General features: G+C 54.6%; 9 protein-coding genes across 9 annotated transcripts; 6 read left to right on the forward strand and 3 right to left on the reverse strand.

Moving 5' to 3' along the window:
- Positions 1–166: 166 nt before the first annotated feature.
- On the reverse strand, positions 167–1234 carry PG985_000055 (uncharacterized protein; the record flags this gene model as incomplete). The annotated part of the gene is made up of 2 exons (XM_066819824.1): positions 167–202; positions 389–1234. The coding sequence occupies 2 exons, from the start codon at positions 1232–1234 to the stop codon at positions 167–169; spliced, it is 882 nt and encodes a 293-aa protein (XP_066690703.1).
- A 1170-nt stretch (positions 1235–2404) lies between these two features.
- PG985_000056 (uncharacterized protein) lies at positions 2405–4636 on the forward strand (the record flags this gene model as incomplete). Its single annotated transcript, XM_066819825.1, has 5 exons — positions 2405–2946; positions 3014–3215; positions 3289–3522; positions 3605–3910; positions 4370–4636. The coding sequence occupies 5 exons, from the start codon at positions 2405–2407 to the stop codon at positions 4634–4636; spliced, it is 1551 nt and encodes a 516-aa protein (XP_066690704.1).
- Positions 4637–6719: 2083 nt separating this feature from the next.
- Positions 6720–7902, reverse strand: PG985_000057 (uncharacterized protein; the record flags this gene model as incomplete). The annotated part of the gene is made up of 5 exons (XM_066819826.1): positions 6720–6871; positions 6943–7095; positions 7176–7473; positions 7535–7744; positions 7870–7902. 5 exons carry the CDS (start codon positions 7900–7902, stop codon positions 6720–6722), a joined length of 846 nt encoding a protein of 281 aa, XP_066690705.1.
- A 1817-nt stretch (positions 7903–9719) lies between these two features.
- PG985_000058 (archaeal flagellin n-terminal) lies at positions 9720–11070 on the forward strand (the record flags this gene model as incomplete). The annotated part of the gene is made up of 4 exons (XM_066819827.1): positions 9720–9758; positions 9898–10420; positions 10556–10642; positions 10724–11070. The coding sequence occupies 4 exons, from the start codon at positions 9720–9722 to the stop codon at positions 11068–11070; spliced, it is 996 nt and encodes a 331-aa protein (XP_066690706.1).
- Positions 11071–11802: 732 nt separating this feature from the next.
- Positions 11803–13701, forward strand: PG985_000059 (uncharacterized protein; the record flags this gene model as incomplete). The annotated part of the gene is made up of 2 exons (XM_066819828.1): positions 11803–12040; positions 12104–13701. The coding sequence occupies 2 exons, from the start codon at positions 11803–11805 to the stop codon at positions 13699–13701; spliced, it is 1836 nt and encodes a 611-aa protein (XP_066690707.1).
- A 346-nt stretch (positions 13702–14047) lies between these two features.
- Positions 14048–15326, reverse strand: PG985_000060 (kinase-like domain-containing protein; the record flags this gene model as incomplete). The annotated part of the gene is made up of 2 exons (XM_066819829.1): positions 14048–14460; positions 14525–15326. 2 exons carry the CDS (start codon positions 15324–15326, stop codon positions 14048–14050), a joined length of 1215 nt encoding a protein of 404 aa, XP_066690708.1.
- Positions 15327–18988: 3662 nt separating this feature from the next.
- On the forward strand, positions 18989–20746 carry PG985_000061 (uncharacterized protein; the record flags this gene model as incomplete). The annotated part of the gene is made up of 1 exon (XM_066819830.1): positions 18989–20746. The coding sequence occupies one exon, from the start codon at positions 18989–18991 to the stop codon at positions 20744–20746; it is 1758 nt and encodes a 585-aa protein (XP_066690709.1).
- A 1861-nt stretch (positions 20747–22607) lies between these two features.
- PG985_000062 (uncharacterized protein) lies at positions 22608–23615 on the forward strand (the record flags this gene model as incomplete). The annotated part of the gene is made up of 5 exons (XM_066819831.1): positions 22608–22676; positions 22741–22848; positions 22920–23009; positions 23111–23274; positions 23444–23615. 5 exons carry the CDS (start codon positions 22608–22610, stop codon positions 23613–23615), a joined length of 603 nt encoding a protein of 200 aa, XP_066690710.1.
- A 2494-nt stretch (positions 23616–26109) lies between these two features.
- Positions 26110–26442, forward strand: PG985_000063 (uncharacterized protein; the record flags this gene model as incomplete). The annotated part of the gene is made up of 1 exon (XM_066819832.1): positions 26110–26442. The coding sequence occupies one exon, from the start codon at positions 26110–26112 to the stop codon at positions 26440–26442; it is 333 nt and encodes a 110-aa protein (XP_066690711.1).
- Positions 26443–26574: the final 132 nt, after the last annotated feature.

Raw genomic sequence — 26574 nt, forward strand, 5'->3', positions numbered from 1 at the left:
ATGGTAAGTGCTCCCATCGCGAACAGAGTGTCCGCGACGACTTTTGTTAACTTTTCACGTAATGGAATTAGATCGCGATGGGCTGATGCTATGATCATTTGCTGGTCGCAAATAATCGACCGCCTGGTTTTGTTTTTGGTTCTGGGGCATCTGGGGTGCGAAGGCGTTAAGGACTTGCTTTCATAGCTACTACAGCCCTATGCTAAGCACTATTTAGTTGATAATTGATTCATTGACTGTGAAACACCAAACTGTGTTCTTTTCTTTGTTTCTTGGATTTAGCGTATGCAACTTTGGTCCCTCCTGGGCATGAGATATCCGTTAAACATCGGCCAATGTTATGTAATGTTTCCTCCAGCCTTCTACATGCTATTCCAGGTAGATAAACCTCATTGTTCGCATCTTGGTGAAGAAGCCGGAGGCGGAACTGTCTCTGTTCAGTATCTGACTGCTCTCGTCCCAGTGTAGACAGAAAGCGTGGAAGCTCGGTTTGAACAGCCTGTTCGCCTAGAACACCGCGCATAATATCTTCTGCATTCGTACTGTCAGTTGTGTCGGTCAAGGCTGGTCCCAGATGTAACCCAAGTCGATTTGTGCTTGCAGATGAGAAGCTCCTGACACTGCTACCTCTTCTGGGCTTTGAATAACCTCCCGAGCTACACGAATACTCGTCCAACAAATCAGGTCGGCCGTTCTTCAGTCTGGCTTCCACAAGATCGTTGAGGTCTCGAGCAGCTATGAGTGATATGCAGGTGTCTAGGATGGCCAAGTGGCCATCTCGTATCCCCACCATCCACTCCATGCCGCAGAAACCAGTCTTATTGTCTTGTAGAAGGATCGCAACAGGTCTGTAGATCAAAGAGCGAAGCCTGGTCTCTCCTTGTTCCGAGTCCAACGACCCTGCTCGACCGCCAAGTGACACCTTGTCGTGCTGCAAATCGTCACCAGTCACGATCGTATCCACGCTCAGAGAAGCCGGCGCCGGCTTTTGGGTGATGCGTACTAAGCCCATGGAGATACTGCAGATCAAATCCGCAAGGTCTTCATCAGCTCGTGCCCAAAACTCCGACCACTGGCATGAGAGAAACGATCGCGGTGGCCGATGTTGGAGAAAAGGGAGAAGATAGCGCCAATCCCCTAACGTGGGATCCTTGGCTAGCACAGCCCATCGGAGGACTTGTAGCATCATCTCCAGGTCCTCCGCATTCTTGATCAGATCGTCATACAGTTCCATGACCGTCTTGAGGGTCTCGGAAAGTAGCGTGGTCAAGTAGAAGCAGTTCCGTTTCCCTTTTACTATCTCTTTGATCAAGCGCTCTGTCACCAAGACGAGCCATAGGAAATTGCCACGGGAGCGTTCTCTGATATAGCCCGGTCATGTTAGCATCGCATAGACAACATTATGGGTGATACATCGTGCAAGGGATTGAACTGGTGCTTATTCAACGTCGGGTGTGCCACTGGGTTCAAACACAACCGACACTCCGATGTCATTGACGGAGGTGGGGCCGTGCCAGGATTCCAAGGTCGTGAAACCCCCCTGCTGGGCTCCTTGGTGGCCAGTTTTAGCCATTATCGATGAGGGCTACCTTGCTGGCGCTCTTCGGCTGTAATGGGGCTTGGAGATTGTGTCCCAGCTGTAGGAGAAAAAGTGCGGAGGTAAGCAAGCATGAAGTCTTAGCTGATCGCCGGCGTTCCGGCGGATGCGACCGGGACAACATTGATACCGACATGGTTTAGCAAACCAATCAATCATCAAAGCAAATCGCGCATCGTGACGCAGTAATCATGCTACTATGCTATATGCTATATGCTATATGCTAATTCATTCCATCGCGAAACGCTCACCAGGCATTCGCGATAGACGAAGTCGGCACGCATATATGTCAATATCGCTATTGCCTGAGGGACGAATCCACTTTAGGGCAATCTGGGCTACTTGACCGACCGCAAGCGAACTAGGCACGAACATCCAGCCTAAAGAGGGACTCTGCTTCAAATGGTGGATCGGGAGCTGTAGGCAACAAGGCGGCAAATATCACGTCCAGGAACAGAGCTGAAATACTCTTAGCTTCTTAATTCAACCCCAGCTAAACAGTAGTTGGACCCTGGATATTCAATAGCCTTTCCCTTAGTGCTGCTCTTCAAGCCCGCTCACCCCCAACGCTAGTCTAGGTTCCCCCAAGCCTATGCTTAGCGCGGGATTCCGTTTGTTTTGAGTTCGGCTGAAGAAATGTATATAACAGGATGTACATGGGGCATTGATAGCTCCTTTACAGAACGACCAACGCATCTATATGCCGGCTAAGTGCCATTATGACTTTCCTTTTCCCTCTATCCTCCATCTTTGCTGCAGTCACTCGCTTATTTTTGAATTTCCCCAGTATAACTTGCGTCCGACAAAATGAAGTTCGCAGCGGTCCTCTTCGGCGCTGCTGCTATTCTGGCACCCGCTATCGATGCACAACCAGTATCCGCCGTCCAAGCCATCACGCCTCAGCGACGCTCTGGAATGTTTGACGACCTAGAAAAGAACCTGTATAAAAAGGTGCAGCAGTGCTCGCGCGACTTGCTGTATGACCTCTTCCACGAGGAGGCGCATACAGCGAAGGCCAGCTCCTACTGCAGCAAGCTGATCCAGGCCAATACCGCGACGATCACGGAAACCATCCCCTTTCAGCCCACCACCGTGGAAGTGCAGACGACGACGGTGACGCCTGCGACGACTTATGTCACGGAGACCAAAACGGCCCAGGTGACGGCCACTTTGATCTCTGTGGTGTACACGACCATCATCGTGCCCACCACGGTGGTGGCCGCTACCTCCACCGTCTCCTTGACCAATACCGAGACCTTGACCACGACGCACACAACTAGCTTCTCCACGGTCGAGTCAACCACTGCTACGACCACCACTAACGCTACATCGACCCATACGCAGACCGAGTAAGAGCTCGTCCTCCTATGTTCACTCTTCTTTAGGTTTAATCACTGACACTGACCATATGCGAAGCTTGACAACGACCACTGTTGCCGCAGCCATCACATTCAAGAAGCGCCAGAACAGGGACCACTGCGGCACGGCCAACTGGCTGACCACGGCCCTGAGCAACGGGCCTTCCATGCTCAGCAGTGCCTGCTCGTGCCTCCTCACTCCGGCATCCACTACTGTCACCGTCACATCAACCGGCGTCCCCATCACGCAGACGAGCTTGGTATGCATACTCACCCGCACCCCTAGTTTAGAACAATGATGTCATGAAGGGGTTTCACTGATGAAGCATCCAGTCAACTGCTTCGATTACGGCCATAGGTACAGAAACGGCCACCGTCACCGACACGGAGACAGCCTCCGAGACCACAACGTCCACGGCAAGCTCCACGGCCACCATCGACGCCACGGCGACGGAGAGCGTGACCCTGACCGTCACGGAGACCAAGCCCGTCACCGCCGCCGGCACGACGACCGTGATCAGCACCAGCACCATCTTCGCGACCGCCTTTGTATCCACAACCGTCACCGTAAGGGGCCCTCCCTTCCTCCCTTTCTTCCCCGTCCCCCCTTCCATCAATTACGCCGAGACTAATCCTTCCTCCCCACCAGTCCACCGTGACGATCACGCACTCGCCCCCTCCAGCCCCCAAGTGCGCCGACTTCCCCAACCCCTACTTCAGCCCCGTCATGAACCCATACCAGCTCTCCTGCGACAAGGTGTACACATATGACATGCCCAACCTCCTCACCATCGTGACTGCCCACTCCTTCGCCGAGTGCGTCAACGACTGCGACGGGCTCCACGGCCTGTGCGGGTACTTGAACTACGACCTCGTCACCAAGCAGTGCACCTTGCTCAGCGACTGGCAGACCCAGGAGGACGTGCCGCTCGGCACCACCGTTTCGGCCGAAGCGGTAAGGGGCACGGAGTCGAGATAACGCCACATTTTGGCAGCAGGGCGCGGTTTGGCAGCTCGAGGAACGGCTGCCTTGCCAGGCGTCTTGGGGACGTGAGGATGCTGGAAATGTGAAGTATTATCATGCAATAATACGTTTCGCGTGATAGACACTATCATGGTTCATGGTACGAGCCATTTTACCCCCAATCACTTACTTTAAATGAACAAAAGCCCCAGCCGGTCTGATGTCGTGACAAAAGCTTACTGGTAGGTTGACCATCAACAAAATGGGGCCGGGGCTCGATCTCTCAGTACGACGGGGCCCCCATAGATCACGCCAAACAAGTAGGTAACGAGGCAAGCGGAGTTATATTCGTACTAATACGCCTGGTGGAAGCTCACTTGCCTGAGTACGTAGCGTAACCAGGCCCGGCCTGCCTTGTGGGAACCGCTCGCTCTTATTGATGACTTGTAGCTCGTGATCCAAGAGTCCACCCATGAAGATGTCGGTAACGGTATAGTATACATGATGGGCGGCAGTATCGCGAAAGGCCAGGACCATTGTCATTGGGGGTGTCAGGGGGAAGGCACTGGTCTCGGGTTTCACGATATCAGGAAAACGGGCGATGAGTTGGGGCAGCAAAAGACAATGTTGAAGAACGTTGGCGGTGCACGCCTCGAAGAAACTACCTCGCTCAATTTCGCCATTGATCCCGGCGGCTCTCGCTTTCGACATAATTAACCTCTCTTTCTCCCAAACTCTCCTTTGAGCGGGAACTAGCAATGACAACTTCGCGATATGTGGGCAGGAAGCGGCACAAGTTTTGATTTGATCTCCGGGCGATCGACCACTCGGATATTCTCGTACGATCTCACCAGGTTGCAAGATCATCGAGACCAGCCGCCATGATAGTTATAACGGATCCCAGAACATATATATGGATCGATCACTGCAATCGTCTTTATACCTCAAATGGAAGGGCTTGCGAGTTGTCCGAGTCCTTCGCGGCCCAGCAAGGTCGCAACCGGGCAGCAGCGACGATCTCCTCGGAGCCGGGAAAAGAAACAAAAAGCTCCAACAACGGTACGAAAACGGATCTTGGTTGGTCGAATCCATACTCCTTTCGGGGGGGTATGCCACTTTGTCCATCGTCGTTCATGCGAGGTCACGCGCATGAGATCTGACATAATACTTGGGTCGTATCACTCCGGATTCCGGGCATGCTCCGACGCCTCGTTTCACCTCGCGGCGACCCGATGTTTTGGGTTATAAGGGGAGGGTGTGTGGAAGCGACACACACGCGTGCGTTTCCGATCGTTCGATTTTTCTTTGCTTTTTCCCCGGAAAGCGTTGGGGGAAAAGCAAGTCCTGCCTCGTGGGCCACAACACATTGTTGCCCCGAAAAAGCACCACGACGTATTTCTGGCAGGGCTCGACAAGACAAACACGGCGCGGCGCGATAATAATAGGCGGCGTATAAGACAAGGGGGAAAGAAGGCACACCCGTACGAGACGGCCGGGCGGGCGGGCTGGCCAGCCACAATGCAACCACACGTCTCTCCTGGACTTTTCCCGGTAACGGTAGCGAAGCCCGACTATTGGCGGCAGGAAACCCCTTGTGGCGTGTCGCAACCTCGTTTCTCGAGATTCGACGCGGGGTCAGATCTCATTGGAGGAGAAAACGGAATCTGTTACGCAACCGTTTGGGACAGTGCCACCCCTGTCCCGTCCGACAAGGGGCACGATGCAACCTCACCCATCTGAGTAATGTTGATCGATGATCGCCGGGGACCGGTCCAGTATTCAGGAATATTACCAGATGAATCGATGAACCGCCGGACAGCGTCTGAACAGTGGAGGCGTCGAGAGACTGCACTAAAACCCCATTCATCATCCTGATATGGTATGCGTCTCACAGATGCGCAACCAGTGTGCCTATGCAATGCACCTCATACTTGGTGCGAAGACCGCATAGTGTGCCCATGCAAGGGGCCTGCGCATAAGAGACACGACGATAATTCCAGGATTGGACCAGTAGAGATCGATCCCGAGGTATTGGGACGATACACATATTTGCCCATCAGTCGCGCCGACACGGAGCAGTGCCATGTTTGGTCAACCAGTGCATGCCCGGGAAAATGAGATTCGGGACTCCTGGATAGGCATTGGCCGCTCAATCGGAGTTGCATCGTGGCAGGGGACGGGGGAGGGTGCTATATATCGAGTTGGAGTTTAGCCTGGCAACGAATCGTAAATCTACCTGTTGGAATCTCGCCGAGTGGGTGGAGCAAAAGAGTGGCAGGGGAAGATCAGAGTAGCAGGGGGCTGGCAGTGGTGATTTCCTGGTCATTGCTTTTTTGTATAGGATCGTACGATGATAATGTGGATCGCCGGGAACTCGACCCATTCTTCCGGGCCCAGAGGCTCGGGTGCTCTCTTTGTGCTCGTGTGCCCTCCTGATTTGCCCGGCCTTACGCAAGAATCGGTCCGAGAGTTTTCACATGCCCATGCAGGCCACGCCGAAAGCAATTGGGAAGAATCCGATGTGTTGGGGCATTTGCAGAAGATTGGTTTCTCAGGACCTCACTGGTAGCGCCTGAGGAAAGGGGCATGTATTTGGCTTTGGGGTATCCGACAACAGTCTATTATATCCAAATTTCTATGTGAACGAAGTATGAAGTGATATGTACGAGACCCTGCGGATCTACATCATGCTGTACTCCTGGCACCATTTGGTCGAAGAGATATGGTAGACATCGTCAACGTAGTCAGCCAATCTCTTCTCAATGATCAATAAAACAGCGACGCTTTTGTTCTCACCAGCCTACTTGAGCTGGTTCTTCTTGTCATGGGTGACATGGACGGTCTCCTCGTCGACATCCGAGTCGCGTCTGGCGCGGCGGCCAACAAGGGGCTTGAGACCCGGGAGGGCGACGACGGTGATGGCGAGCGCCATCTCGAGCATGCTGAGGGGATCTGTGGCACCATAGTCAGCTGACTGTTCGCACTTGGACCGTCAGTCTTCATGGAAGATGCATCAAACTTACAGACGAGGTTCTCCTGGCCAGTGCCGATCTTGAGGCAGGCAAAGCGGACGATGGTGGTGAAGATTGTCAGGGTACCGAAGACGAAGGTAACGGCAAGGCCGGTGGAGGCCGTCAGGACACCCTGGATCAACAGGATGAGGGGGATGGCGTAGACTAGCAAGCACACGGTCAGTCATCGGCTTCTCAGTTGGACGGCGACGAAGGTCAATCTGTGGGTACATGCGCAGACTTACCGACGAGGTAGCAAGTCAGGTTGAGCGTGAAGTTGAGAATGAAGGGCTCGGGTGCGTAAAAGACGCTGCAGGCGCCCTCTTCCTGTGACCACTGCACGGACACGGGCACACCGCAGAAGAAGGTGTCGTCAAAGAGGATGGTCAGATAGCAGATGCACACGAAGGCGGTGATGCCGTAGAGGAGCTTGCGCATGCCCGAGCTGATGCTACTCCGGAAGAAGGCCCAGTAGAAGGCCAGCATGCTGAGCTTGGGGAAGCCCATACCGAAGTCGTAGAAGTAGTTGGATGCGAAAGAGATCTGAACATCGTTGGTCAGTCCTCGTCATCTTGGATTGGGATCGTCGTTGGGCATCACTTACCTTGGACAGCCTCTCAGAGGTCTCGTACTCGTCGAGCACGCCCATCTGGTAGGTCAAGGTGTCGCAGATGATCAGTCCAATAGCGATCCCGGCCGACGCCAGGAGCAGGTAGTCGGACCAGTCAAGTCGCTGCCGGAGACGCAAGAGGCGCGTGTAGATGCGCAGTGCAACGAAGACCAGAGCGATAGCGAGGAGAATCCATTCGGATATCTAATTAACGTAATTGTGATGTGAGTCCAAGCGTGCATGTCATAAAGCAGTGACAGCTGCAACCAGTCACTGCAGAACTAAGGATCTCAACGCGGGAGCGTCAGAGCGGTAACAAGTGTGCTTACCATGACATCCTTGCCGTCAATGAAGTGATCCATTGTGATCAGCGGGTTGCTCGGGGCTCGGTGCTCGGGGCCGTTCTTACACCAAAAAGAAAGAAGATCTGGCAGGTGCTGCTGCAGTAAGGGCGGGAAGAGAAAGCCACTGTGCGACAGAGAGAAGGATCATAGAAGCCAACATGACACTTTAACCGAGGGGGACAAAGTGTTCCTCGAGATCAATATAAAGTAAAAGACGGGATCAGCAGCGGGACGGCGGAGGGTCTCCAAGCCTGTCCAAGCTGTCCAAGCTTTCGCAGACCTCCAAAACTGCACACCACCCACCCCAGGAACTTTTCGACGCCAAGCCGGACAGGGGGGTGTGGCCTCAGACGACATTGCTCGATAATTGTGGGAAATACATGCTGGGTGTAGAGAGGGACAGCGCAGATAGAGTAATTTATCCGGGGCCAATGGGACCGTCGCGCGGAGATTTGCGTCGGGGTCGCAGAGGACGCAAAGGGCTGGAGGTGATTGGAGAGGGCCAGCAGGACTGCTTACTGTATGTAGCTGGCAAGCTACAGAGGCAGGGCAGAGGCACGGAGGGTGTGTTGGTTCCAGGCCGGCCAGCTTCTGGAACTAGCAACGTGCCACTGGCTCTGCAGCTGTTGCTGGCCAGTGCAGGGCAGGGGTCCAACTCACAAGTCCCCTGTGGATGCGACCCTCTCTTTCTCCCAGATACGATGAACCAAACAAATTAGCGCAACGGTCGTTCTCTGTCAAACCCCAAAGAGTGTGCAATTGCAACCTTGCCCTACCAAACCGACCATCCGAAGTCTCATCGACATCCCAGCCATCGTAACAGCCTCTGCTGGAATGATATGCAGTGTAGTTCTCAATATCTCTCACCCCTGGAGTTTTTGAGACTCGAATCGAGAAGAGGCCTCTATGCGCATTTTGCTGAGTGCAGACAGATCAATCTCGGCCCATGCAGCCAAGCTCAGAAACCCCACCGTCTGGGCGCACCCGCGGCAAGCTCACCAGGGTCCTATTTCCCACTCATTCGTACCTAAGCCGTTGGTCCCACAGCACTCTAAGCCCTAAGCACGCCGGCGGACCGGCGGGTCAGCCAATTCCGCGAGCCGTTTCTTCTTCTCTCCCATGCACCCCCCGTTGTAAGGCCAGCGAAACATGATTGAATCAATCGCACCACACCAGTGACCACCTTCTTCTTTCCGTCTGCCAAGTCCCTCCGTCATCCCTGCTCGCTTACTGTTACACACCGGGCAAGGTGGTGGGACGGGAGAAGAAAGAAGAAGGCTGCGACTGAACGGGAAGAATGTAACGGTTCGCTTGACACCTGCATTCAGGAGAAATTCATGCATATTGCGAGAGATAAGGGCGAACAACCACTCACCACTCTCCTCTGCACCTGATACCCCTGGGCGGCCCGAGGAGGTGTGAGGGTATAGGGTGAGCGAAAACGAAAGATATGGAACCCCCTCTCGCTTGCCATGCCGCAGTGGGCACGCAACGCATATTCCTTCTCGCGTAACAAGCCCTCTGTGACAGGCTCTGGGCTTCCGACTCGCCTCTTGGGGAGACAAGAGTTTTGAGAGGTAGGTTGCTTTTGGATAATTGGGCAATCGCGCGAGAGGATGACGACGGAGCCCCATGATCGACTGTTTGCATCGGGCATATTAGAAGTCCTGGAGACCCCATGCGACGTTTGCATTGGCATTTCCCCATTTGCGGAGCATATGATTGGGATGTGGTGGTGATTCAACTTAAGCCTCTCCTTCGAGCCTCGTCGTCGACGACGACCCAATATCGACGCTCCTTTCTACTATATATCATTACTCGGGTGCGGTAATATCATGTCTGAGGGTGGTGGGATTCACCAGTCGGCCGTCGTGGTACGTTTGCTCTCTTTGGTGTTAACTTTCTGCTCCCCAGACCCGAATCCTGGTCGTAGCGATCGGATCGGCATTCCCAGCTACCCACAATGGACTGGCACGATCTCGAAGGCTAACGTGTGATGCTGCAACACCACAGCCCGTCGAGGCCACGCTCATGGCCGTGGCCATGGTCTTCGTCTCGATGCGCCTCTTCCTCCGGCTCGGCCTGCAGCGGACGCGGCTCACCATCAGCGACTGGTTCATCGTCGCCTCGGCCTGCGACCTCATCGCGCTGTTCGCGACCGACGTCATGGCGTACAACCTGGGGGGCATGGACGACGATTTCGACCCGCGCACGCCTATGGAGGACCAGATCTCCCTGCTCAAGGTGTCCTTCGCGGGCAACTACTTTTACGACTCGGGCGTCTACCTGCCCGAGCTGGCGCTCATCTCCTTCTACTACCGGCTGGTCCCGCCCACGATGCCCAAGCTGCGCCAGCTGCTCTACCTCACGACGGGCCTGACCGTCTGCTTCTTCCTCACCACCGTCTTCGTGGATACGTTTTGGTGCGGCGCCAACGTCGCGGTCAATTGGAGCCTCGACGGCGAGTGCAGCACTTTTAATTCGATGACCGTAACACGGATTGACTGGTCGCTCAACCTAATCTCTGATATCTTGAGTATGTCGCCTGGTCTACCTATTGGCGCTATCTTACCGAGATGATGTTGCTGACGTGCCACCACAGTTTTCTCCATTCCCTTTCCCCTGTTACCTGGTCTACATATCAACAAATGGTACTTGGCCGGTTTGACAGCCACCTTCTCTTCGGGGATCATCACGCTGGGCACGAGCATCGGCCGGTTCGTCACGATGCAGGTCACGCACGCTTGGACCAACGTCTGTAAGTTGAAACCCCCTATTCAGGGCCTACATGCCACACAACCACTCGACGTAAGCTCCTCGAGCTGACTCCCTTTCACAGACGTCCTCTCCATGGCCGAACTGGTAGCGGCCGTCGTGGTCGTGTGCCTGCCGTCCCTCAAGTCGCTGGTGCACCACGGCGCCTCGATGAGCAGCTCGGCGAAGCGCAGCGGTGCCGCCACCGCCACGAGCCGCACGGGCAACAGCAACATCAAGCTGTCGTCGGGAAGGGACCCCTACCTCGTCAGCAGCCACCGCAGCGCCGGTCCCGTTGTCGTGAGCGGCGGCGGGCTCGTCGACGACACGGGCAGCGACGTCGAGCTCAACAGCCTCGAGCACCGGCACGACGTCATTTACAAGTCGCACCGGGTGAGCGTGACGTACGTCAAGCGCGATGATATGATTTGAATGAGTTTTGTGTGATTTTTACTTCTTTGCTTTGGTTTGGTATGGATGACTCGGCTTTGGGTCTGGTGTATCAGGTCAGACGTATCTACATACATATACTTTCAACCGATGGCCAGGCACACAAAAAGAAAATGGGAGAGAACAAGTCTTTAATTGGATTTCTTACCTCTACTTCTGTATTAATACTTCTTTGGCGGCTTCAGTAAGAGGTGCGAGATGGGCAAATTATTTGTGTTTGCTGATGGTTGCTGCTCGAGAAGGGTGGGCCGGGTGTGGGCAAAGGCAGTCGCGACTTCCTCCCCAGCTCGCTGCCTGCGAGCAACATCAACCAGGCACAACTGAACAATCGCAATGAATCAAATCTTGCACCTGCAACCAAGCTCACTGGGTTGACCCAAGCACTCATAGTTGTAGGCACCACCTGCAGTTGCTGCCCTGGACCAGAATCCAAACACCTAACCCACCCACCCTTAGTGAGAGACCAACACACGCTCCAGGGAGCTCCTTCCTCACTTCAAGAGTTCTCAAAACTCACCCAAGCACTCGTTTTGCAACCGTGAACCACGCCAAAGCTCTGGTGGGGTTGCAAACGCCAAAGATCTGCCCTGCTCTCCGTCTTGCATCCACCTTCTTTTTTCACAGCAACTTCGTCAATTCAACCTCTCTGCCCCAAGACATTCTCGTGGACCAACGCCAACCTGATCGCAACCTCAAACATTGGTTTCCATCAAGATGCCTGCAAAAGGCCTGGTGGACTTGCCACTGGAATGCCTTCGGGCAATCCTGAAAGAGGCGGTGGTTGGACAGTGTCCCTGGTCGGTCTGTCAATCAGAAGACAGCTCATCATCCTCCGACTCAAACTCTCAGTCCAACAACCCTGGACTTCTACTCCATGATTTAGACCCTGAACCTAAAGACAGAGGTTCCACAGCTGATATCCGGGTGTTATTGCAATGGAGACGGGTCAATCGTGGGTGCTTCTTCTCTTCTGGAGATTCATTCCGATCGATTTTGCTAATCATATTGATAACAGATATCTTTAATCAAGAGATCTTACTGTGTATCAACGATACACAGCTTCTACGCCCCGGGAAGTGGCACGACATCACCATCTGTCCATGGTGCAATTGTCAAGCTCCGCTCGACAGCCTCAGTGACTTCGCGGCTTCCTTCATCATCAAGTATTCAAACAGCGGCAATCTTAGGGACGGGTCCTTGCCAGCTCACTTCGACAATTCTGTGAATGAAGTGATCCGACAGCAGTGCGAGGAAAGAGAACGAAGCCGGCAGGAACAACGCCATGATTATCTGAGGATCATATATAAGACCGCTCTGGAGGACACGGTCAAAGAACATCAAGGCATTATGCGCGCACTAGGTATTGACCATGAGCTGCTCCCCGGAATTCACCAGGGCGAATCTTATAGGGGACACTTCGACCAACGGCCCAGAGTCAACATAATGCGTCTCCAAATACTCATTGGCCAGCTCGAACCGATCAGAAACTATCTCAGCTCCGAGAATAGTCATCACATCAAGTACTCAACAACCCAGGATGGTACCCTTGGGAAACTTCTGATCGCAGCTGCTAAGTCAGGGCAGTACGATATCGCCCAAGAGATATTGGACCATGGCGCTCTTGATCCAATGAAGGGCGATGCTTTGGTGGTGGCCTTTGAGCGGGAAGATTTCTTGATGCTCAAGCTACTTCTCGTCCGAAAGTACAGGCACACATCGGAAGGCTGGCACCGAAACTTGATCGAATCCTTGATCATCAGATCTGCACAGCTCGATCTTCGCGAGATGACAAACACTCTCCTCGATCACGCCGAGTACATGAGTCTCAACTTCCTTCACGAACTATTAGGCATTGCCTGCTACCACGAAAACAATGATCTAGTTCGGCGGCTGTTCACTATTCATCGGTACCTCAATGCCAATAAGCAGATAGCGTCCCTCAAATGGAGCCCAGACCTGAGCTACGTACCAACCATCACACCTTTCGAGATAACTACCAGCCGAGGTCACGAGAGTACATTACGACTGCTACTAGAGAAGGGTGTCGACCCCAACGCCCCTTGTGCGATGAAGGGCGCCGCCCGTGGGGGCCATGTGGACATTGCACGAATACTTCATGAATCGGGAGCCCATCCGTCTGCAAACGAATGGGTGCGGATTATCAAGACTTATATAGATGCGGGAAAGCATCAGTCTCAGAATGGCATGTTCATATCATTCATCCTGGACGAGAACATGTTAGATATCCGCATGCACTTGAGTCAATCCCCTCGGACACTACATGACATTGTTACTCTATTGTGCAATGCTGAGGACGTCGCAGCCATTCGGCTGTTTGCAGCACACGGAATGCCCATGTTTGGGGATTTCTATTCTGGGGCCCAATGGGTAAGTCCCATGTATATCGCCATGATTCTTGCTTCACAGGAATTGAAAAAGGCTCTAGAGGAGCTGGGAGCGCCTGAGTACGGGGAGGCCGTACAATGGAGGGTGAACGGGCATTCATTCCTCCACTATCGCCCCTTCAGCCCGGGAGAGATCAGCTATCACTGCTCCAAAGTAAGCTGTAAAGCTCATGCGCGCAAGAGGTGGCACAGTCACAGAATTAGTTAGAGCGACCCTGGAATGAAGTCTTGTGCGCAGGAAGGCCTTCGATGTCTCAGTTGCAGGTATCACGAATACACTAGAAAAGTTGCTATATTGAATCGACAGCTAATAGATTTCGTATGCGAATCTATCATGGGAAGCTTCACTCAACGTATTGACCGTTACAAAAGCGTCGCACACCAATTATTTCCACCCTTGTTCATGCTGCTTCTCATCGTGAACCAACCATAGAGTGCTCTAGTATGGCCGTAATGTAAGGTCATGTCATCACCCATATGTTCTTCTGCGACTGCATCTCCCGCTGCGCCAGACATAGCACGTAACCGTGGAGCGGGTGTTTCTGGTACTCGAGTCATGCGTCTTCCCACTTCACGCAAGGACCGCCTTGGCGCCGCATGGCTTCCATATATGACCTCACGATGCTCTCCCCGATTGCCCGGGGGTCGGCCACGGTCAAGGAGATCGCCACGAAGTAGGCTACGTCGTGGATTTCGTTGCCGTGGGACAGGGTCTGCCAGTCCAGGAATCCCGGCTCTCCCGCCGGGGCTAAGAATATGTTAACGATGTTGGGGTTACCGGGGACTATGCACTGGAATTCCGCCGTCGATGGTGATAAGGGGGGTTTAGCATCGTTTGATTCCTTCCATAGAGGCTCGAAGGCGCCTCGGATGCGCTCACGATCGAGTAATAGAGGCGTGTGCTCGTCGGAGCGGCCGCCGTCGGGCCCTCTGATGTTTCGGGGCGCGACGGCGTCGCGGGACCGGGCTTCAGGAGTTCGCGAATGATTTCCCCAAGGAAGCCGCCTTATTGCTACTGCTACCATAGGTACGTGTCGACGCCGGCGCGAACCTGGTCGGCGGATAAGGACTACTCGGGCTTGCCGAACGTGCAGCCGCTGGCTGCCAGGTCCTCGAGGACGACGAATCCCTAGTCGCTGGTGGCGTCCACTTCGCGAAGTAGATTTCGGAGAGGCGGACGCCGGCGTCGCGCAGCTGGGTTGCCAGGTGGTGGTAGAACCCGGTCTCACGGTGGTGGGTGGCTGGGAGAGAAGAAACTGCGCCCGCGAGCTCCGAGTTCAGGCCGCCTTTGAAGGATACGCGGGACAGGTAGGACTGGATCAGGGGGGTGTAGGAGCTGAAGGTTGGGGCGGTGGAGGTGGATGAGATGGACGAGCGGGCGGGGCGTGGTAGTTGGGAGGAGGAGCAGGGGGCTGAAGAAACAATGGATCGAGGGGAGCGCGGAAAGTGGGGATACCAAGTGTACACGGCGTCGAGAGACTCGTGAAGGTCGAGGTTGTCGACAGTGTCTAGAGAGTCCAGAAAGTCCAGGGAATCCAGAGAGTCGTGAGTTTCGAGAGAATCGAGAGAGTCGAAAGACGCTTCCGACTGTGGAGAGTCGGGAGAGTAAGGGACAAAATATGGATATTCACCGTCGTCGTATGTCAGCTCGGCAGCTAGAGGAGATGATGATTCACGATGGGCTGCCGAGACGATCTGCGCATCTGCCACCGGGCCGCCATTAAACGGATCGGAACACCGTTCCTCAACCACGTTCTCTACCCGCAGCGGCAGGCTCTCTACGTGGGGAGGTTTGATGCGACGTGGTTTTTGGGTATCGTTGACGATGGTCATGGTTATATTGTTATTTCGCTCAAAGAAAAGATAATGGGTCTTGTGTGTTGCTGCTGTGTACGAAGATAGGGGCTTGATTGAATGGTCCGTGGTATTGATATGCCAGAAGATTACTATTTATCATCGTCGTTTTCCTCCATCCCTCCTTCTAAATTGAATCAATTTTGCGTTCCCCCAAGCGGCAACGAAACACCAAACGCCAATCGTTTCTTTACTACATATCACATGGTGTTGTCGACATAGCCCACATCGGGATATGAATAAACTTCTCGGGGAACTGTTTGTTGCATGAGCTGCAACGCACGAGCGCTTTAGGCAGTCGATGTTCATTGCTGAAGGTCATTCTCACGCTCAAAGAACAGGGGCTCTGCGGAAACAGATTCTACACATCTGTTCCTCTCCCTGAGTATGTATGATCCCGCTTTCTCCGAGCTTCCTCGGCTTCCTGGGCACCAGGAGAAATAGTTGACAAACAGGAAACGGGACGTATGCCGAGGTATGCGTGTATATATTCCGCAGATTTGATCTCAGTTTGGGGTGCTGTAGCCGGATGTGTCAGGTGATGTGCGGTTTAGATCGCCGATCTCCCATCCCCGGATTCGGCGGGAGTCATGGTCAAGGGGTGGAAACATCGACCCTGGATGCTTGCCAAACCTTATATACCCTGAGCACATCTAGCAACGGGACTCCAAGTCGGCCTTTGGCTAGCTGGTACTAGCTGGTACACGAGGGCAAATCTCTGGGATGGGTCTGCGGTACTTTCTTACCCCGGTCGCGCCTAATAACGGCGGTGAATGGGGACACGGGGACAGAACATAGAGCAAGGCGCGATTTTCGCTTAGCGCTTGGCCAAGACCGACCAAGATTTGTGTTCATCCGACACAAAACGTTATTTGCCATTGGCTTCATCTGTGTTCCAGAGCCAAGTCTTTTCGGACGACCACCGAGTCACGCAAAGCGCCAGACGTGCCTTCAATTGCCCATTTCGATTGGTTAATAGAGAGACTCGCAGGCTGCATTAGGCACCCGCGTTCCTGGTAGAAGTGATGCAGATTGGTGCAGTAGTCGGACAGTTTAGCATGGCATTGATGGTGCCTCGTTTCTTATCTTCCAGTGCCAGCTGTACGGGCGCGCACCGCGTTCGTTATTTAGTCGCACTTTATGAGCTAGTGAGGCGGGCTGGCCTGAATCAGAAGCTCACCGAGGTACACCCAACGTACGTCAAAACCCCATGTCGGGGTGAAGAAACTACCCATTGGCGATGCGGGCCGCACCTGCCCATACTTGAACGAGAAGATGGTCGTCCCACGAGGATTTCTTATAGGCAACCGTCAATTGCAAATTGCTCAATGAGAACACCAGATCTGATGATTGTGTTTCGGAAACATTGGGGGCGGGTATAGCCCGGAAATAGGGGGAAAGTCTGGTTGTGAGACTGTATGGGTGACACGATGGCATCGCTACTTCCAGAAAGGCAAGTCGAGAACACCAAATCGCCGCCCAGTTGGAAGTGTTCCAGTAGATTCCTGATACTCCTGCGAGCTTCGTTGTAGCTAATCAGATAGGAGATCAAATTTCATGTACTGTAACTAACCACTTTGCCTTCCACATCTGCATTATCAAATCACGGTTCTCCGCCTACAGTTGCAATCATAATACAGCCTCAGAGGTCTCGTGCTATCCTTGTGTCAGCCTCATCCTCCCGTAAACCGTGGGAACAGCCGCCAAATCCGAAAAAACAGACGCAAACCAACAACCATGGCTACTACGATCGGTCTAAGAATGGCCACCGCTGTCATAACGTCCCCTTTCTCCCCTCGCTGAAGCAGCTTGCACCAATAAGTGCCTTCCATCTTTGGCCCGACACTGTCGACGTTGGACGTTTCCGCCTTTACTGTCGCCAACATCGCGGTAGACGGGCGCGGATGCCTCGTGCAGAGGTGCAAGTGCAGAGGCGAGACGATCAAGGTCGGGGACCTCATGAATCTCATGCCATCCTGGCTCAAGAAGATACACCTGCAGACTTTCCTGGACGAGGCCAACTTGGTGATCGACGAATAACAGTAGACGTAAGCTACTAATGGTGAATCGCTAGGAAATTCGGATACACGTGTATACGTCCTTATCCTGCAAGCGGCGGCTGATACGCACAGGGGGGAGGAGACTTAACCTCCCAGAAGCAAAGACACGAGAGCAACGACAGAAGGGAAACCATGTCATCATATCCAGCGTGTTCTATGCAGACTGCTCCAAGGAGAAGATGCTCACGCTGACGAAGTACAACTACTGGTTGAGGGGTCCTCCCTGTCTTCTTATCCGAGACGGTTCTGCATTAGCTTCGGTTTCTCCCTAGGCGAGACTCGTGCAAGACCCCCATATCTTCAAGCTCGACAATGAGATCGACCCCGACGGCGATCCGATGAGCGACGACGCCGGCGCGTGCGGTATCAGCAACCAGACCCTCGGTGCATTGTCGCGTTTCTGTAGCTGGACCCCGAGTCCGTGGATCGGATGCGGTAGTAGTTGTACGAGTACGTCGAGGACGTGGCGTGGTGGCAGTCGGTAAGGCAGGATGACCGCCTGACCAACCCCTGGTACCATATGAAGCTGAGGTGCAACGACATCGGGGTCCGGCACTCAGTCAGGCAGGTCGGGTTTGCCGTGGGGTTCGAGCTGTCGGATTATATTATCTACCGTGAGGCTATGGAGTGTGTCGTGCTGGACTGCGCCAAGCTTTGCGTCTTGGTGAACGAGATTCTCAGCCTGGAGACAGGATTCGTGAGTTTTTCTTTCTCTGTCACTCGCTCTTGAAGCCGGGAGTAGCTGTGTGGGAAACAGCATATGACGGCGAAGCTGAGCCAGTGATGTATTGGTGTCAGATGAGTTGACTTTGAGGGCTCGGATACGCCCCGATGGACATACGATGCGCTGGCTCGGGAGTCCTTCGATCCACGACCAATCCCGGTGCGAAGTACGATGCAGGTTATGCGCCGTCTTTTCCCCCTAAAACTACACATTCTCATGCTCAGGAGTTCATGAGAGTTGGTCCCGCTTGACAGGGCTCTTCCGAGCCATTACGAGAGCCTGCAGGTATTTAACCTCTATCGCAGTAGCCGACTGCGAGGTTTGAGCGTATGAGTTACCATTATTTCGATTGCAGCTTAGTTCTATCATCAATAGGTATTCAAACAAAGCTGGTTAGCTTCAGTACAGCGACAAGTTGCGGTCTAAGGCCATGCAACACGGATCTAAGAAGTAAGTGTATAAGGAGAAGAGATATTGAGATATACTACAGGGTATAGCAGCGTAGTAATGCATGGCTCCACTTGGTGAGGCCTGGGCTGATTGGACAGTCCTGGTGCCTGATGCTTGGCTACATACACAGCCAGGCCGCACGAACCCCTAGCTTAAGGGGAGTATCCGCCCGGGTGCGACATTACCCCAACAAAAGAATCGCCGTTGCCGTGATCTTGACCCCATTCCCGTCCATGGCTACGACGCTGCGGGAATTTTATATTATGCGAGTCCTGCGAGTCAGGTACGTGCGTACGCGATGCCTCATGATATAAACCTGCTACCTGCATTTTGGTTCCCCTGGCGAGTCATTATGGCCGTTTCTCTCACTCTCTTCTCTGGCTAGCGAAGGAAACACCAGGACCAAGATGCATTTGAAGAGCGCGCCACTGTTGCTATCGCTTGTCGCCCAGTCATGGGGCGCCAAAGCGGCAGCCATCACGCCCCAAGACGACCTGGCCGTCTGCGGCAAGTTGGCGGATGTGGCCCAATCGTACAAGAACGGCGCGCTTCGAGGTGACCTGCTGCTCTTCAACGGCACGATCCACACCATGGACGCGGCCGAGACAAAGGCCACAGTCGTCGGCATCAAGGAGGGAAACATCGTCTACGTGGGCGACAGCGTGGACGACGCGCGCAAGAGCTTCCTCGGCAGCCCGCCGACCATCGACCTAGGCGGGCGCGTGGCGGTCCCGGGCCTGGTCGAGAGCCACAACCACATCGTCCTGATGGGCAACCGGCCGGGCTACCACACCCCGCTCGAGAACGCCTACTCGGTCGCCGACGTGCAGCAGACCTTTTCCACCCGCGCCAGCCGCGACGCCGTGCCGCCGGGCAGCTTCATCACCACCATCGGCGGCTTCCACCCGAACCAGTTTCGCGAGCGCCGGCTGCCGACGCTCGAGGAGCTCGATAAGGCGCTGCCGCAGCACCCGGCCTTCATCTCGATCGGCTTCAACGGGCCGAGCGTGACCAACAGCCTGGGCAAGGCCTACTTCGAGTCCGAGCCCGCCACCTCCCTGGCCGCCGCGGGGCCCGTCGCCATCAGCGCCAACGGCACCATCGCGGCGGGCGAGGAGAACGGCAAGGCCCTGCTCGCGGTGCGGCAGCAGCTCACTTTTAGTAATCGCACGCGCGGCGTGCGGGACGCCATGGCCTACGCCGCCGAAATGGGCATCACGACGCACCTGGACCAGGGCGCGTTCCAGGCGACGGGCACGCCCGCCGACGGCGCGGCCCACGAGGACAACTACGCCATGTACGACCCGTGGCTGGCCGTGTACCGGGAGAAGCGGGGCCTCGTGCGCCTGCGCGTCAACTACCTGCACCAGGACAACGAGACCGGGGTGCCGGCGCTGACGCAGCGGCTGCGCAACGCGTTTCCCTTCTTCGGCGGCGACATGGTGCGCACGGGCGGGATCGGCGAGTTCATCGCCGACCTCGACGACTACAGCGGGGGGCCCGTGTTCGAGGCCGCGGCGCTGGCGACGGCGAAGGCGCGGTGGCGGGTGGAGGTGCACTCGCTGACGGCGACGGACTTCCAGACGCAGATCGAGGCGTTCGAGAAGGTGGACGCGGAGCTCGCCGACCTGGGCGGGATCCGGGACCTCCGCTGGGTCGTCGCCCACGTGCCCCTCATCACGGCCGAGTACCTCGCCCGCCTCAAGAAGCTCGGCGGCGGCGTCAACCTGTCGAGCTGGCAGTACCTCTCCGGCACGGGCCCGAGCGCGGGGCCGCCCTACCGCACCATCGTCGACAGCGGCGTGCCCGCCGGCATCGGCGGGGACGGCATGCAGATCGCGCCCATGAACCCGTGGGTGCAGGCGTACTACGCCGTCGCGGGGAAGAACGCGCTGGGCGAGCAGATCAACGAGGACCAACAAATCAGCCGCGCCGAGTTCCTGCGCATGTACACGCGGGCCAACCAGTGGTTCCTGGGCGGGCCCGACGAGCCCCTGCTGGGGGCGCTGGAGGTGGGGCGGCTGGGGGACGTGGTGGTGTTGAGTGAGGACTACTTCGCGGTGCCGGACGAGGACCTGCGGAAGCTGAGCTCGGTGTTGACGGTGGTGGGCGGGGCGGTGGTGCATGATACGGGGGTGGTGGCGGGGTGTGCGGCGGGTTTGTGAAGTGATCCATAGTGTCTTAAGTTTATATACATAACTATAATGTGTAGCTGTAATCCACGCCCTCTTCCACTACCTGGGGAAGATGAGAATATATTTACTCATCAAAAATAAAAATCTGGTTGCCTACAAGGAGTTCCCGTCTCCGATAGAAAAGAAAGCAACGACATGTTCCTTCTCCAGGATGAAAACATTCCGAGAGTCAATGTCTTGAGTTCCCCTCGAAATCTCTTTTCTCTCGCCCCCATTACATGTATCAGGAGTGCTCTCTGGAGATTAGCTTTGTGGCTCCGTTGCCGCAGCCCTGGTCGTCAGGGGCGTCGTATAAATTCTGGAGGCATCTGGTCCGTCCAGACGTCTCATTTCACTAGCCATGTTGCACGGCTATATCGAAGGTCCGAATGTGGTCGAACGTGGCCGTTAGTCTATTTTCCTCTGGCTCAACTTGCGTCAAATAGCAAAGAGACCTATTAGCCCCAGTCTGGAAACTCCCAATTTCCAACTCTGTCTGTTTCGAATCTTGCGTTCCACACGCACCGAGGCTTGGTTTGCGATATGGCCCGGTCATAAAGCCCCTGCATTACATAGAAAGAAGTATGCCTAACGTAGGGCACTCTGTTGTTAGAGGTGGCGATAGAGTGCTCTAGGATGCTTAGAAGCAGCTCCAACGACTCCGACGCCTTACTAAGGCACATAGAACTGCTCAGAGGACACGTGAATCCAGTAGACATGACTACAAGGATCGCGAAGAACCCGAGACGCATAATACTTGACCTGCCAGATTTGGGATGAAATCAGGAGGCAAGACAGCGTTTTCTCAACTACAAGTGACAGTTAGGCGCGCAAGATCTTTATTGACTAGCAGTGATGTCTGCATATGAGAAAGCTAGAGACAGTAATAGGATGACATGTCAGACTGCACGAGGTTTTTGCTGTGTCAAAAGTGCCCTTTACGCTGCGCAGTCTAGATCATGTGGCGTATCAACAATCAACTTGCGAGCTGGGTGTGAAATGAAAATCATGTCACAAATGACAGACCAGTGGCGGTGGGAGTCTTATGGTCTGTAGAGGCTAGAAGCATCTTGTGAATCAGGCCATCGTTTGGAAAATCTGTACTACTGCGCCAATTGATATGTGGTGTGCGGAAGGTTCGGCAAATCATACGGTTTACGGCCTTGGTTACTTTCCAGGATTTTCCATCCGAGTCTTGACCAGCACTTGTGTCCATGACCAACTCCGGAGAATAGGGACGGTAGCCCGGAATGAGACATCGCAAGTGCCGAGTGGGGGTTTCGATCGGAGGCGGTGGTGTTGGTGGTGGTGGTCTCGGAAGAATTTGGGGAGGACGGGCGGTCAATCAGGATGGGAAATGATTGGGCCAACGCAGAATCCGGGGTAGGACTATACGACCAGGATCACCTGACCAGACATCCTTGGTTGTACTTATGCTGCCCTACCATAAGGTGCCTTTTGGTACGCCGTAGGTGACGAAGCCGTGAATCAGTGGTGAAAACCAAAAACCTCCGGGCCGGTAAGCGGCCAATAGTTCCTGCTCCTGGTCGGCTTATGAAACCAACAATTGGTCTGCAGCAGCTGTGTTAGGCATACTGGGCCTCTTTTTCTAAATCAGTAATTGACATCTGCTCTCTGTTGTGTAAATAAGTACCTGCATCTGATCAAGTTCCACCAACAACACTTCCAGCGCCCATCCCGCAACCAACCCACTACAAAAACCTCACCAACTTGACCTTCCACCACAAACCAAAACACACTCACTTTCATCCAACCAAGAATCCCTTCATCTTCATTGATCAACAACTCTCATCAGATCCCATCTACCATCATTCTCCGAACGCAAGACATCATGTTTGCCCTCACCCTCTGGTTCCTGGCCGCCCTGGTCAGCACCCTCGTCAGCGGCGCTGCTGTGTCGGTATGTCCCTGGACCTTCACAATTCTCACATCATTACCAGATACCCATCTAACATGTCTCGCAGCGCGATGGCACTGGCGCATCCAACAGCTCTGTCGCCATGCCTGGCATCACCTGGCGCGGCAATGTCACCGTCGACGGCCCCATCTACGAGTTCAACGGCACTGTTGAGGTAAGCCTTTCCACAATGAGACTCAACTTGTACACGAAATTTGCCTACTGACTCTGGCTTCGTTCCCACAGGAGATCTACGCCCAGATCAAGGCAGTCAACCCCGAGTACAAGCTCATGGAGGTCCCTCGCAAGCACTCGGCCTCGCCTCACCAGCTCAAGGTAAGTCACTGTCGAGACCAAGCCACCCTTCTGGTCTGGTTCAAGGGTCCTAGGTACCTAGTCAAGTTCGTTCTCGCTGACGGCGCCAATTTCCCGTGTAGATCTCGAACATCCAATGCTGGACTCCCAATGGTGGTGACTGGGGCTATGCCGTCGGCGACCGCATCATCGATGGCATCAACTACCTTCGCGGCCTCACCGGCGACTGCGGTGCTACACCAGGACCTTGCGGCCGCGTCAGCTGCTCTTGGGACAGCGCCATCTTGTAAGTCGGCCATCCCTCTTTCCCTTCACATACAAACACGACAAGTGCCTGGCTCCTTTTGCCTTTTCCATCCGCTTCCTGCCCGCCCTTCTCCCTCCTCGGCTCTTGTTCAATTCCTTGATTTACTCAGATACCACTTACTGACCCGACCCTTTGCTGGAAATCATAGGTGGTGCTGGGACAACCCTACCGGCAGCTACACGCTCAAGTGTTCCGCCCTCGCCGACTACGCCCAGGCTGCCATGGACCACTGCCCCTACCGCCCCGGCGAGGTCTGGGGAACCGCATTTGACGACGCCGGCTTCAGCGTCCAGGTCGCCGGCGCGCTGCACCTTTGTTAAACGCACCCATCCCCCATACACACACCCGTTTCGTTCTTTTCTGGGGCTTTCTCGTTTTCTTTCTTCCCTCTGTGGATTCTGATTGACGAGAGAAGGGATCACCCAAAAAGAAACCAAAGATTGGAGGAGTAGTCTGGTTTGGAGAGAGAACAGGCTGGAATATGTTTTTGACGGCACGGGGCCGAAATGATGTGCCACCCACTGAGGGAGGACTGCTGCCATGGTCGTCATTGGCCCTGGTTTGAGATGGATTGCGATTGCGTTTTGTTTTAGTGTCAGATAGTACACGCTCGGTTGCGACTCTCTTGAGAAATGAGAACATGAAGATTCACACACAACCCACACGCACTGTATGAGCTTTTACCTGGTGAGATGCAGACCGCCCGTGCCGCAGATGGATGACAAGACCCAGGTGGTGCTTCCCACAATCCTCGGGCCTCCCCTGCCAACTGCCGGTCGTGTTTGCTGCTATGCTGAGGCGAAAACATGGAAATCTGATATTAGAATTTAACATGCACGGGATCTGCGCCGCTTGCCGCTTGCCGAAAACCTTGGGCCGACTCCCCTTGCTCAGCGGGGGTGCCAAGCCGGAATTATCCAGCTGGGAATGGGTTGCGACCAGCACTCACGTCAATTGATGGTTATTGACTCCCTCGAATGAGCAAATACGACTCTTCAATCTTCAGAAATATACTTGGCAAGAGGTCAAACATGACGCAGCAAGGGCATGTGAGCGGGCGTCGAGTCAACTTATCTGTTGCTCTGATCAGAAGTGCAATGAAGCTATTTCTGGTTTGGAATCGTCTGATCCAGCTGAGACCAGTGCATGGCCGCTCGATTACTAGCTGCAAACAGACTACGTTGCAAGCAGGTGTTTTTGAATCACTGCCAAGTTCGTCGAAGATCAGATGCGTAGCGCAAATACCTTCGAGAAGTAAGGGTACTGTTGGTCCTGGAAACATCACCTGTCGGTGCGAAACCCGACATTGGTATTGCCGGGTGCACGACCCAAACATACCTACCCAAACTAATTGGGAAAAGGCGACTTCAACTGGTAGCGATGATCAATGCGATTAAGTTGTTTCCCGATTGACCGCGGTGCAGTTTGCCCTCAGATATCTTCTACAAACTTTTTGGGCCCTTGAACGTAGCACCACCGCCGTCGGGGACACCCCCTCGACCTTGTGATTGGTGCATCGCGCAATTTTTCCTAATTGACTTAGAAGCTGAAGCTTAGCGACCGTTGCATTTCTGTTCAAGACCCCCTGCAGGTCTCTGACGGGGGTTCCCTAGCACCCTGTCACGAGAACGAACTACTGCCAGGGCCCGCCTGTGGCCCGCCTGGGATGGTGAAACGCCCTCGCCGAACCTCGCCAATTACAGAAGGTTTGGAAGTTACCCGGCCCCTCTACCCTGCGCGGCACGGGACGCCCACACACTCCCCTGTGCCGCAAAGGTTTGTTTGAACCATGCCTCCCTCCTGCGCGACGACGCTGCAGTACGTTTACCCGGCATTCTGGTGCCGTTCTCGCTTATCAAGCGATTTTCGTATTCTCATCACTCACTACCTAATGCCAGATCCTGTCTCGCATGTTACGTGCATGTGGTAGGTGTCGTGGAACATTAATAGCTTCCAATGAAGGTCACCTCGGCCGTTAGAAAGCAGCTCCAACGTACGTGTATTAGTATCACTGCCAGCGCGATGCCGGGACTTTGGGTTGCACGGCGCACAGAGGTGCTGCCAGAGCCGGGGTTGACTGCCTGAATTCAGCCAACGCTCCGATTCTTAGTCCATCGCGCCCCTCACCTATGTGCAGCACCCGGCGATTGGGATGGACCTAGCTAGCAGATGGATCCGTTTGGTCTGCCAAACTGCTCGTCTACATAATAGTGACTATGTAATACCGGCGATTCTTCAGCTTCAGGGCGAGCATTGGTCGGTCTCATGCGCGTGTCGTTGCGACGTGGGGATAGTTCAGACCACCCACCCGGCTCCGGGCCCTGGAACTAGCGAATGACAGGTGCGTTTCTGAGCATCGCATCGTTCCCAGAGTCCGCAAAGTCATGCCCGCGCCAAGACTGAAACAGTGAAGTCGAGGGAAGTGGAAACAGGAACCCCATTTCCCAATATGGCAACACTTGATTCACTTCCCAGCTGCTGCACCGTTGGGGAGTCAAGGTTGGTTCGGGCCAAGCCCAGTGCCCCGGCTATTCCTGTCGTCTGTCTTCCATGGCTGACTGACTACTGGTCTTCTCCGTCTTGTTTCTTCTCCCCTTTTTTCCCCTTCTCTCTTCCCCAGGACTGGTATCCCTACGGTACGATCGCATCACGTCGTGTTTTCACTTCTTTTCGTCTCTTTTCGGAAGCTGGCTTCGACTTTTCCCTGTTCAAGTAATCAGATATTGCGTATTTCCTGTTTACTTTACATCCCGATTCGGATCGATCGTTCGCCAGATGAGACTCTTGCAGAAAGGAAGCGGCAACAACAACAGAATGGAGTACAGCAAGCAGCCCGGCGGCTACCAGAACGTCGCGATCACCGAGGAGCGGGACGACGGGCGCTCGAGCACCGAGGTCGATGAGTCGGTCATGGGCGACGAGAAGCACTGGCGCGGCGACATTGATAGGCATCACCATCACCCCGACTGCCGCCACCACTCGCACGAGGAGGAGTCGACGACGCGCAAGTACATGACGCGGTTCCGGCGGTACCGGTGGATCGTCGACACGCTGCTGCTGTGCGTCAACATCTCGCTGTCGCTGCTGCTGGTCCGGGACTTTTGGCGCGAGAAGTCGGTGTCGACGATCCAGGTCGGGGGGATGTGACGGGGTTGGGGCCTGAGTGTGAGTGTTCCGCATTGCATTCCAGGATGGAAGAGTATGAGGCACTAAACTGTTGCGTGTGCGGTATCTAGTCCCGACCAAGATCGTCAAGTTCAATGCGGATCCGGCCTTCGT

Source organism: Apiospora marii (genome assembly GCF_038362585.1).
Source record: "Apiospora marii strain CBS 49790 chromosome Unknown utg000001l_segment0_segment0, whole genome shotgun sequence".
Taxonomy (NCBI): Eukaryota; Fungi; Ascomycota; class Sordariomycetes; order Amphisphaeriales; family Apiosporaceae; genus Apiospora; species Apiospora marii.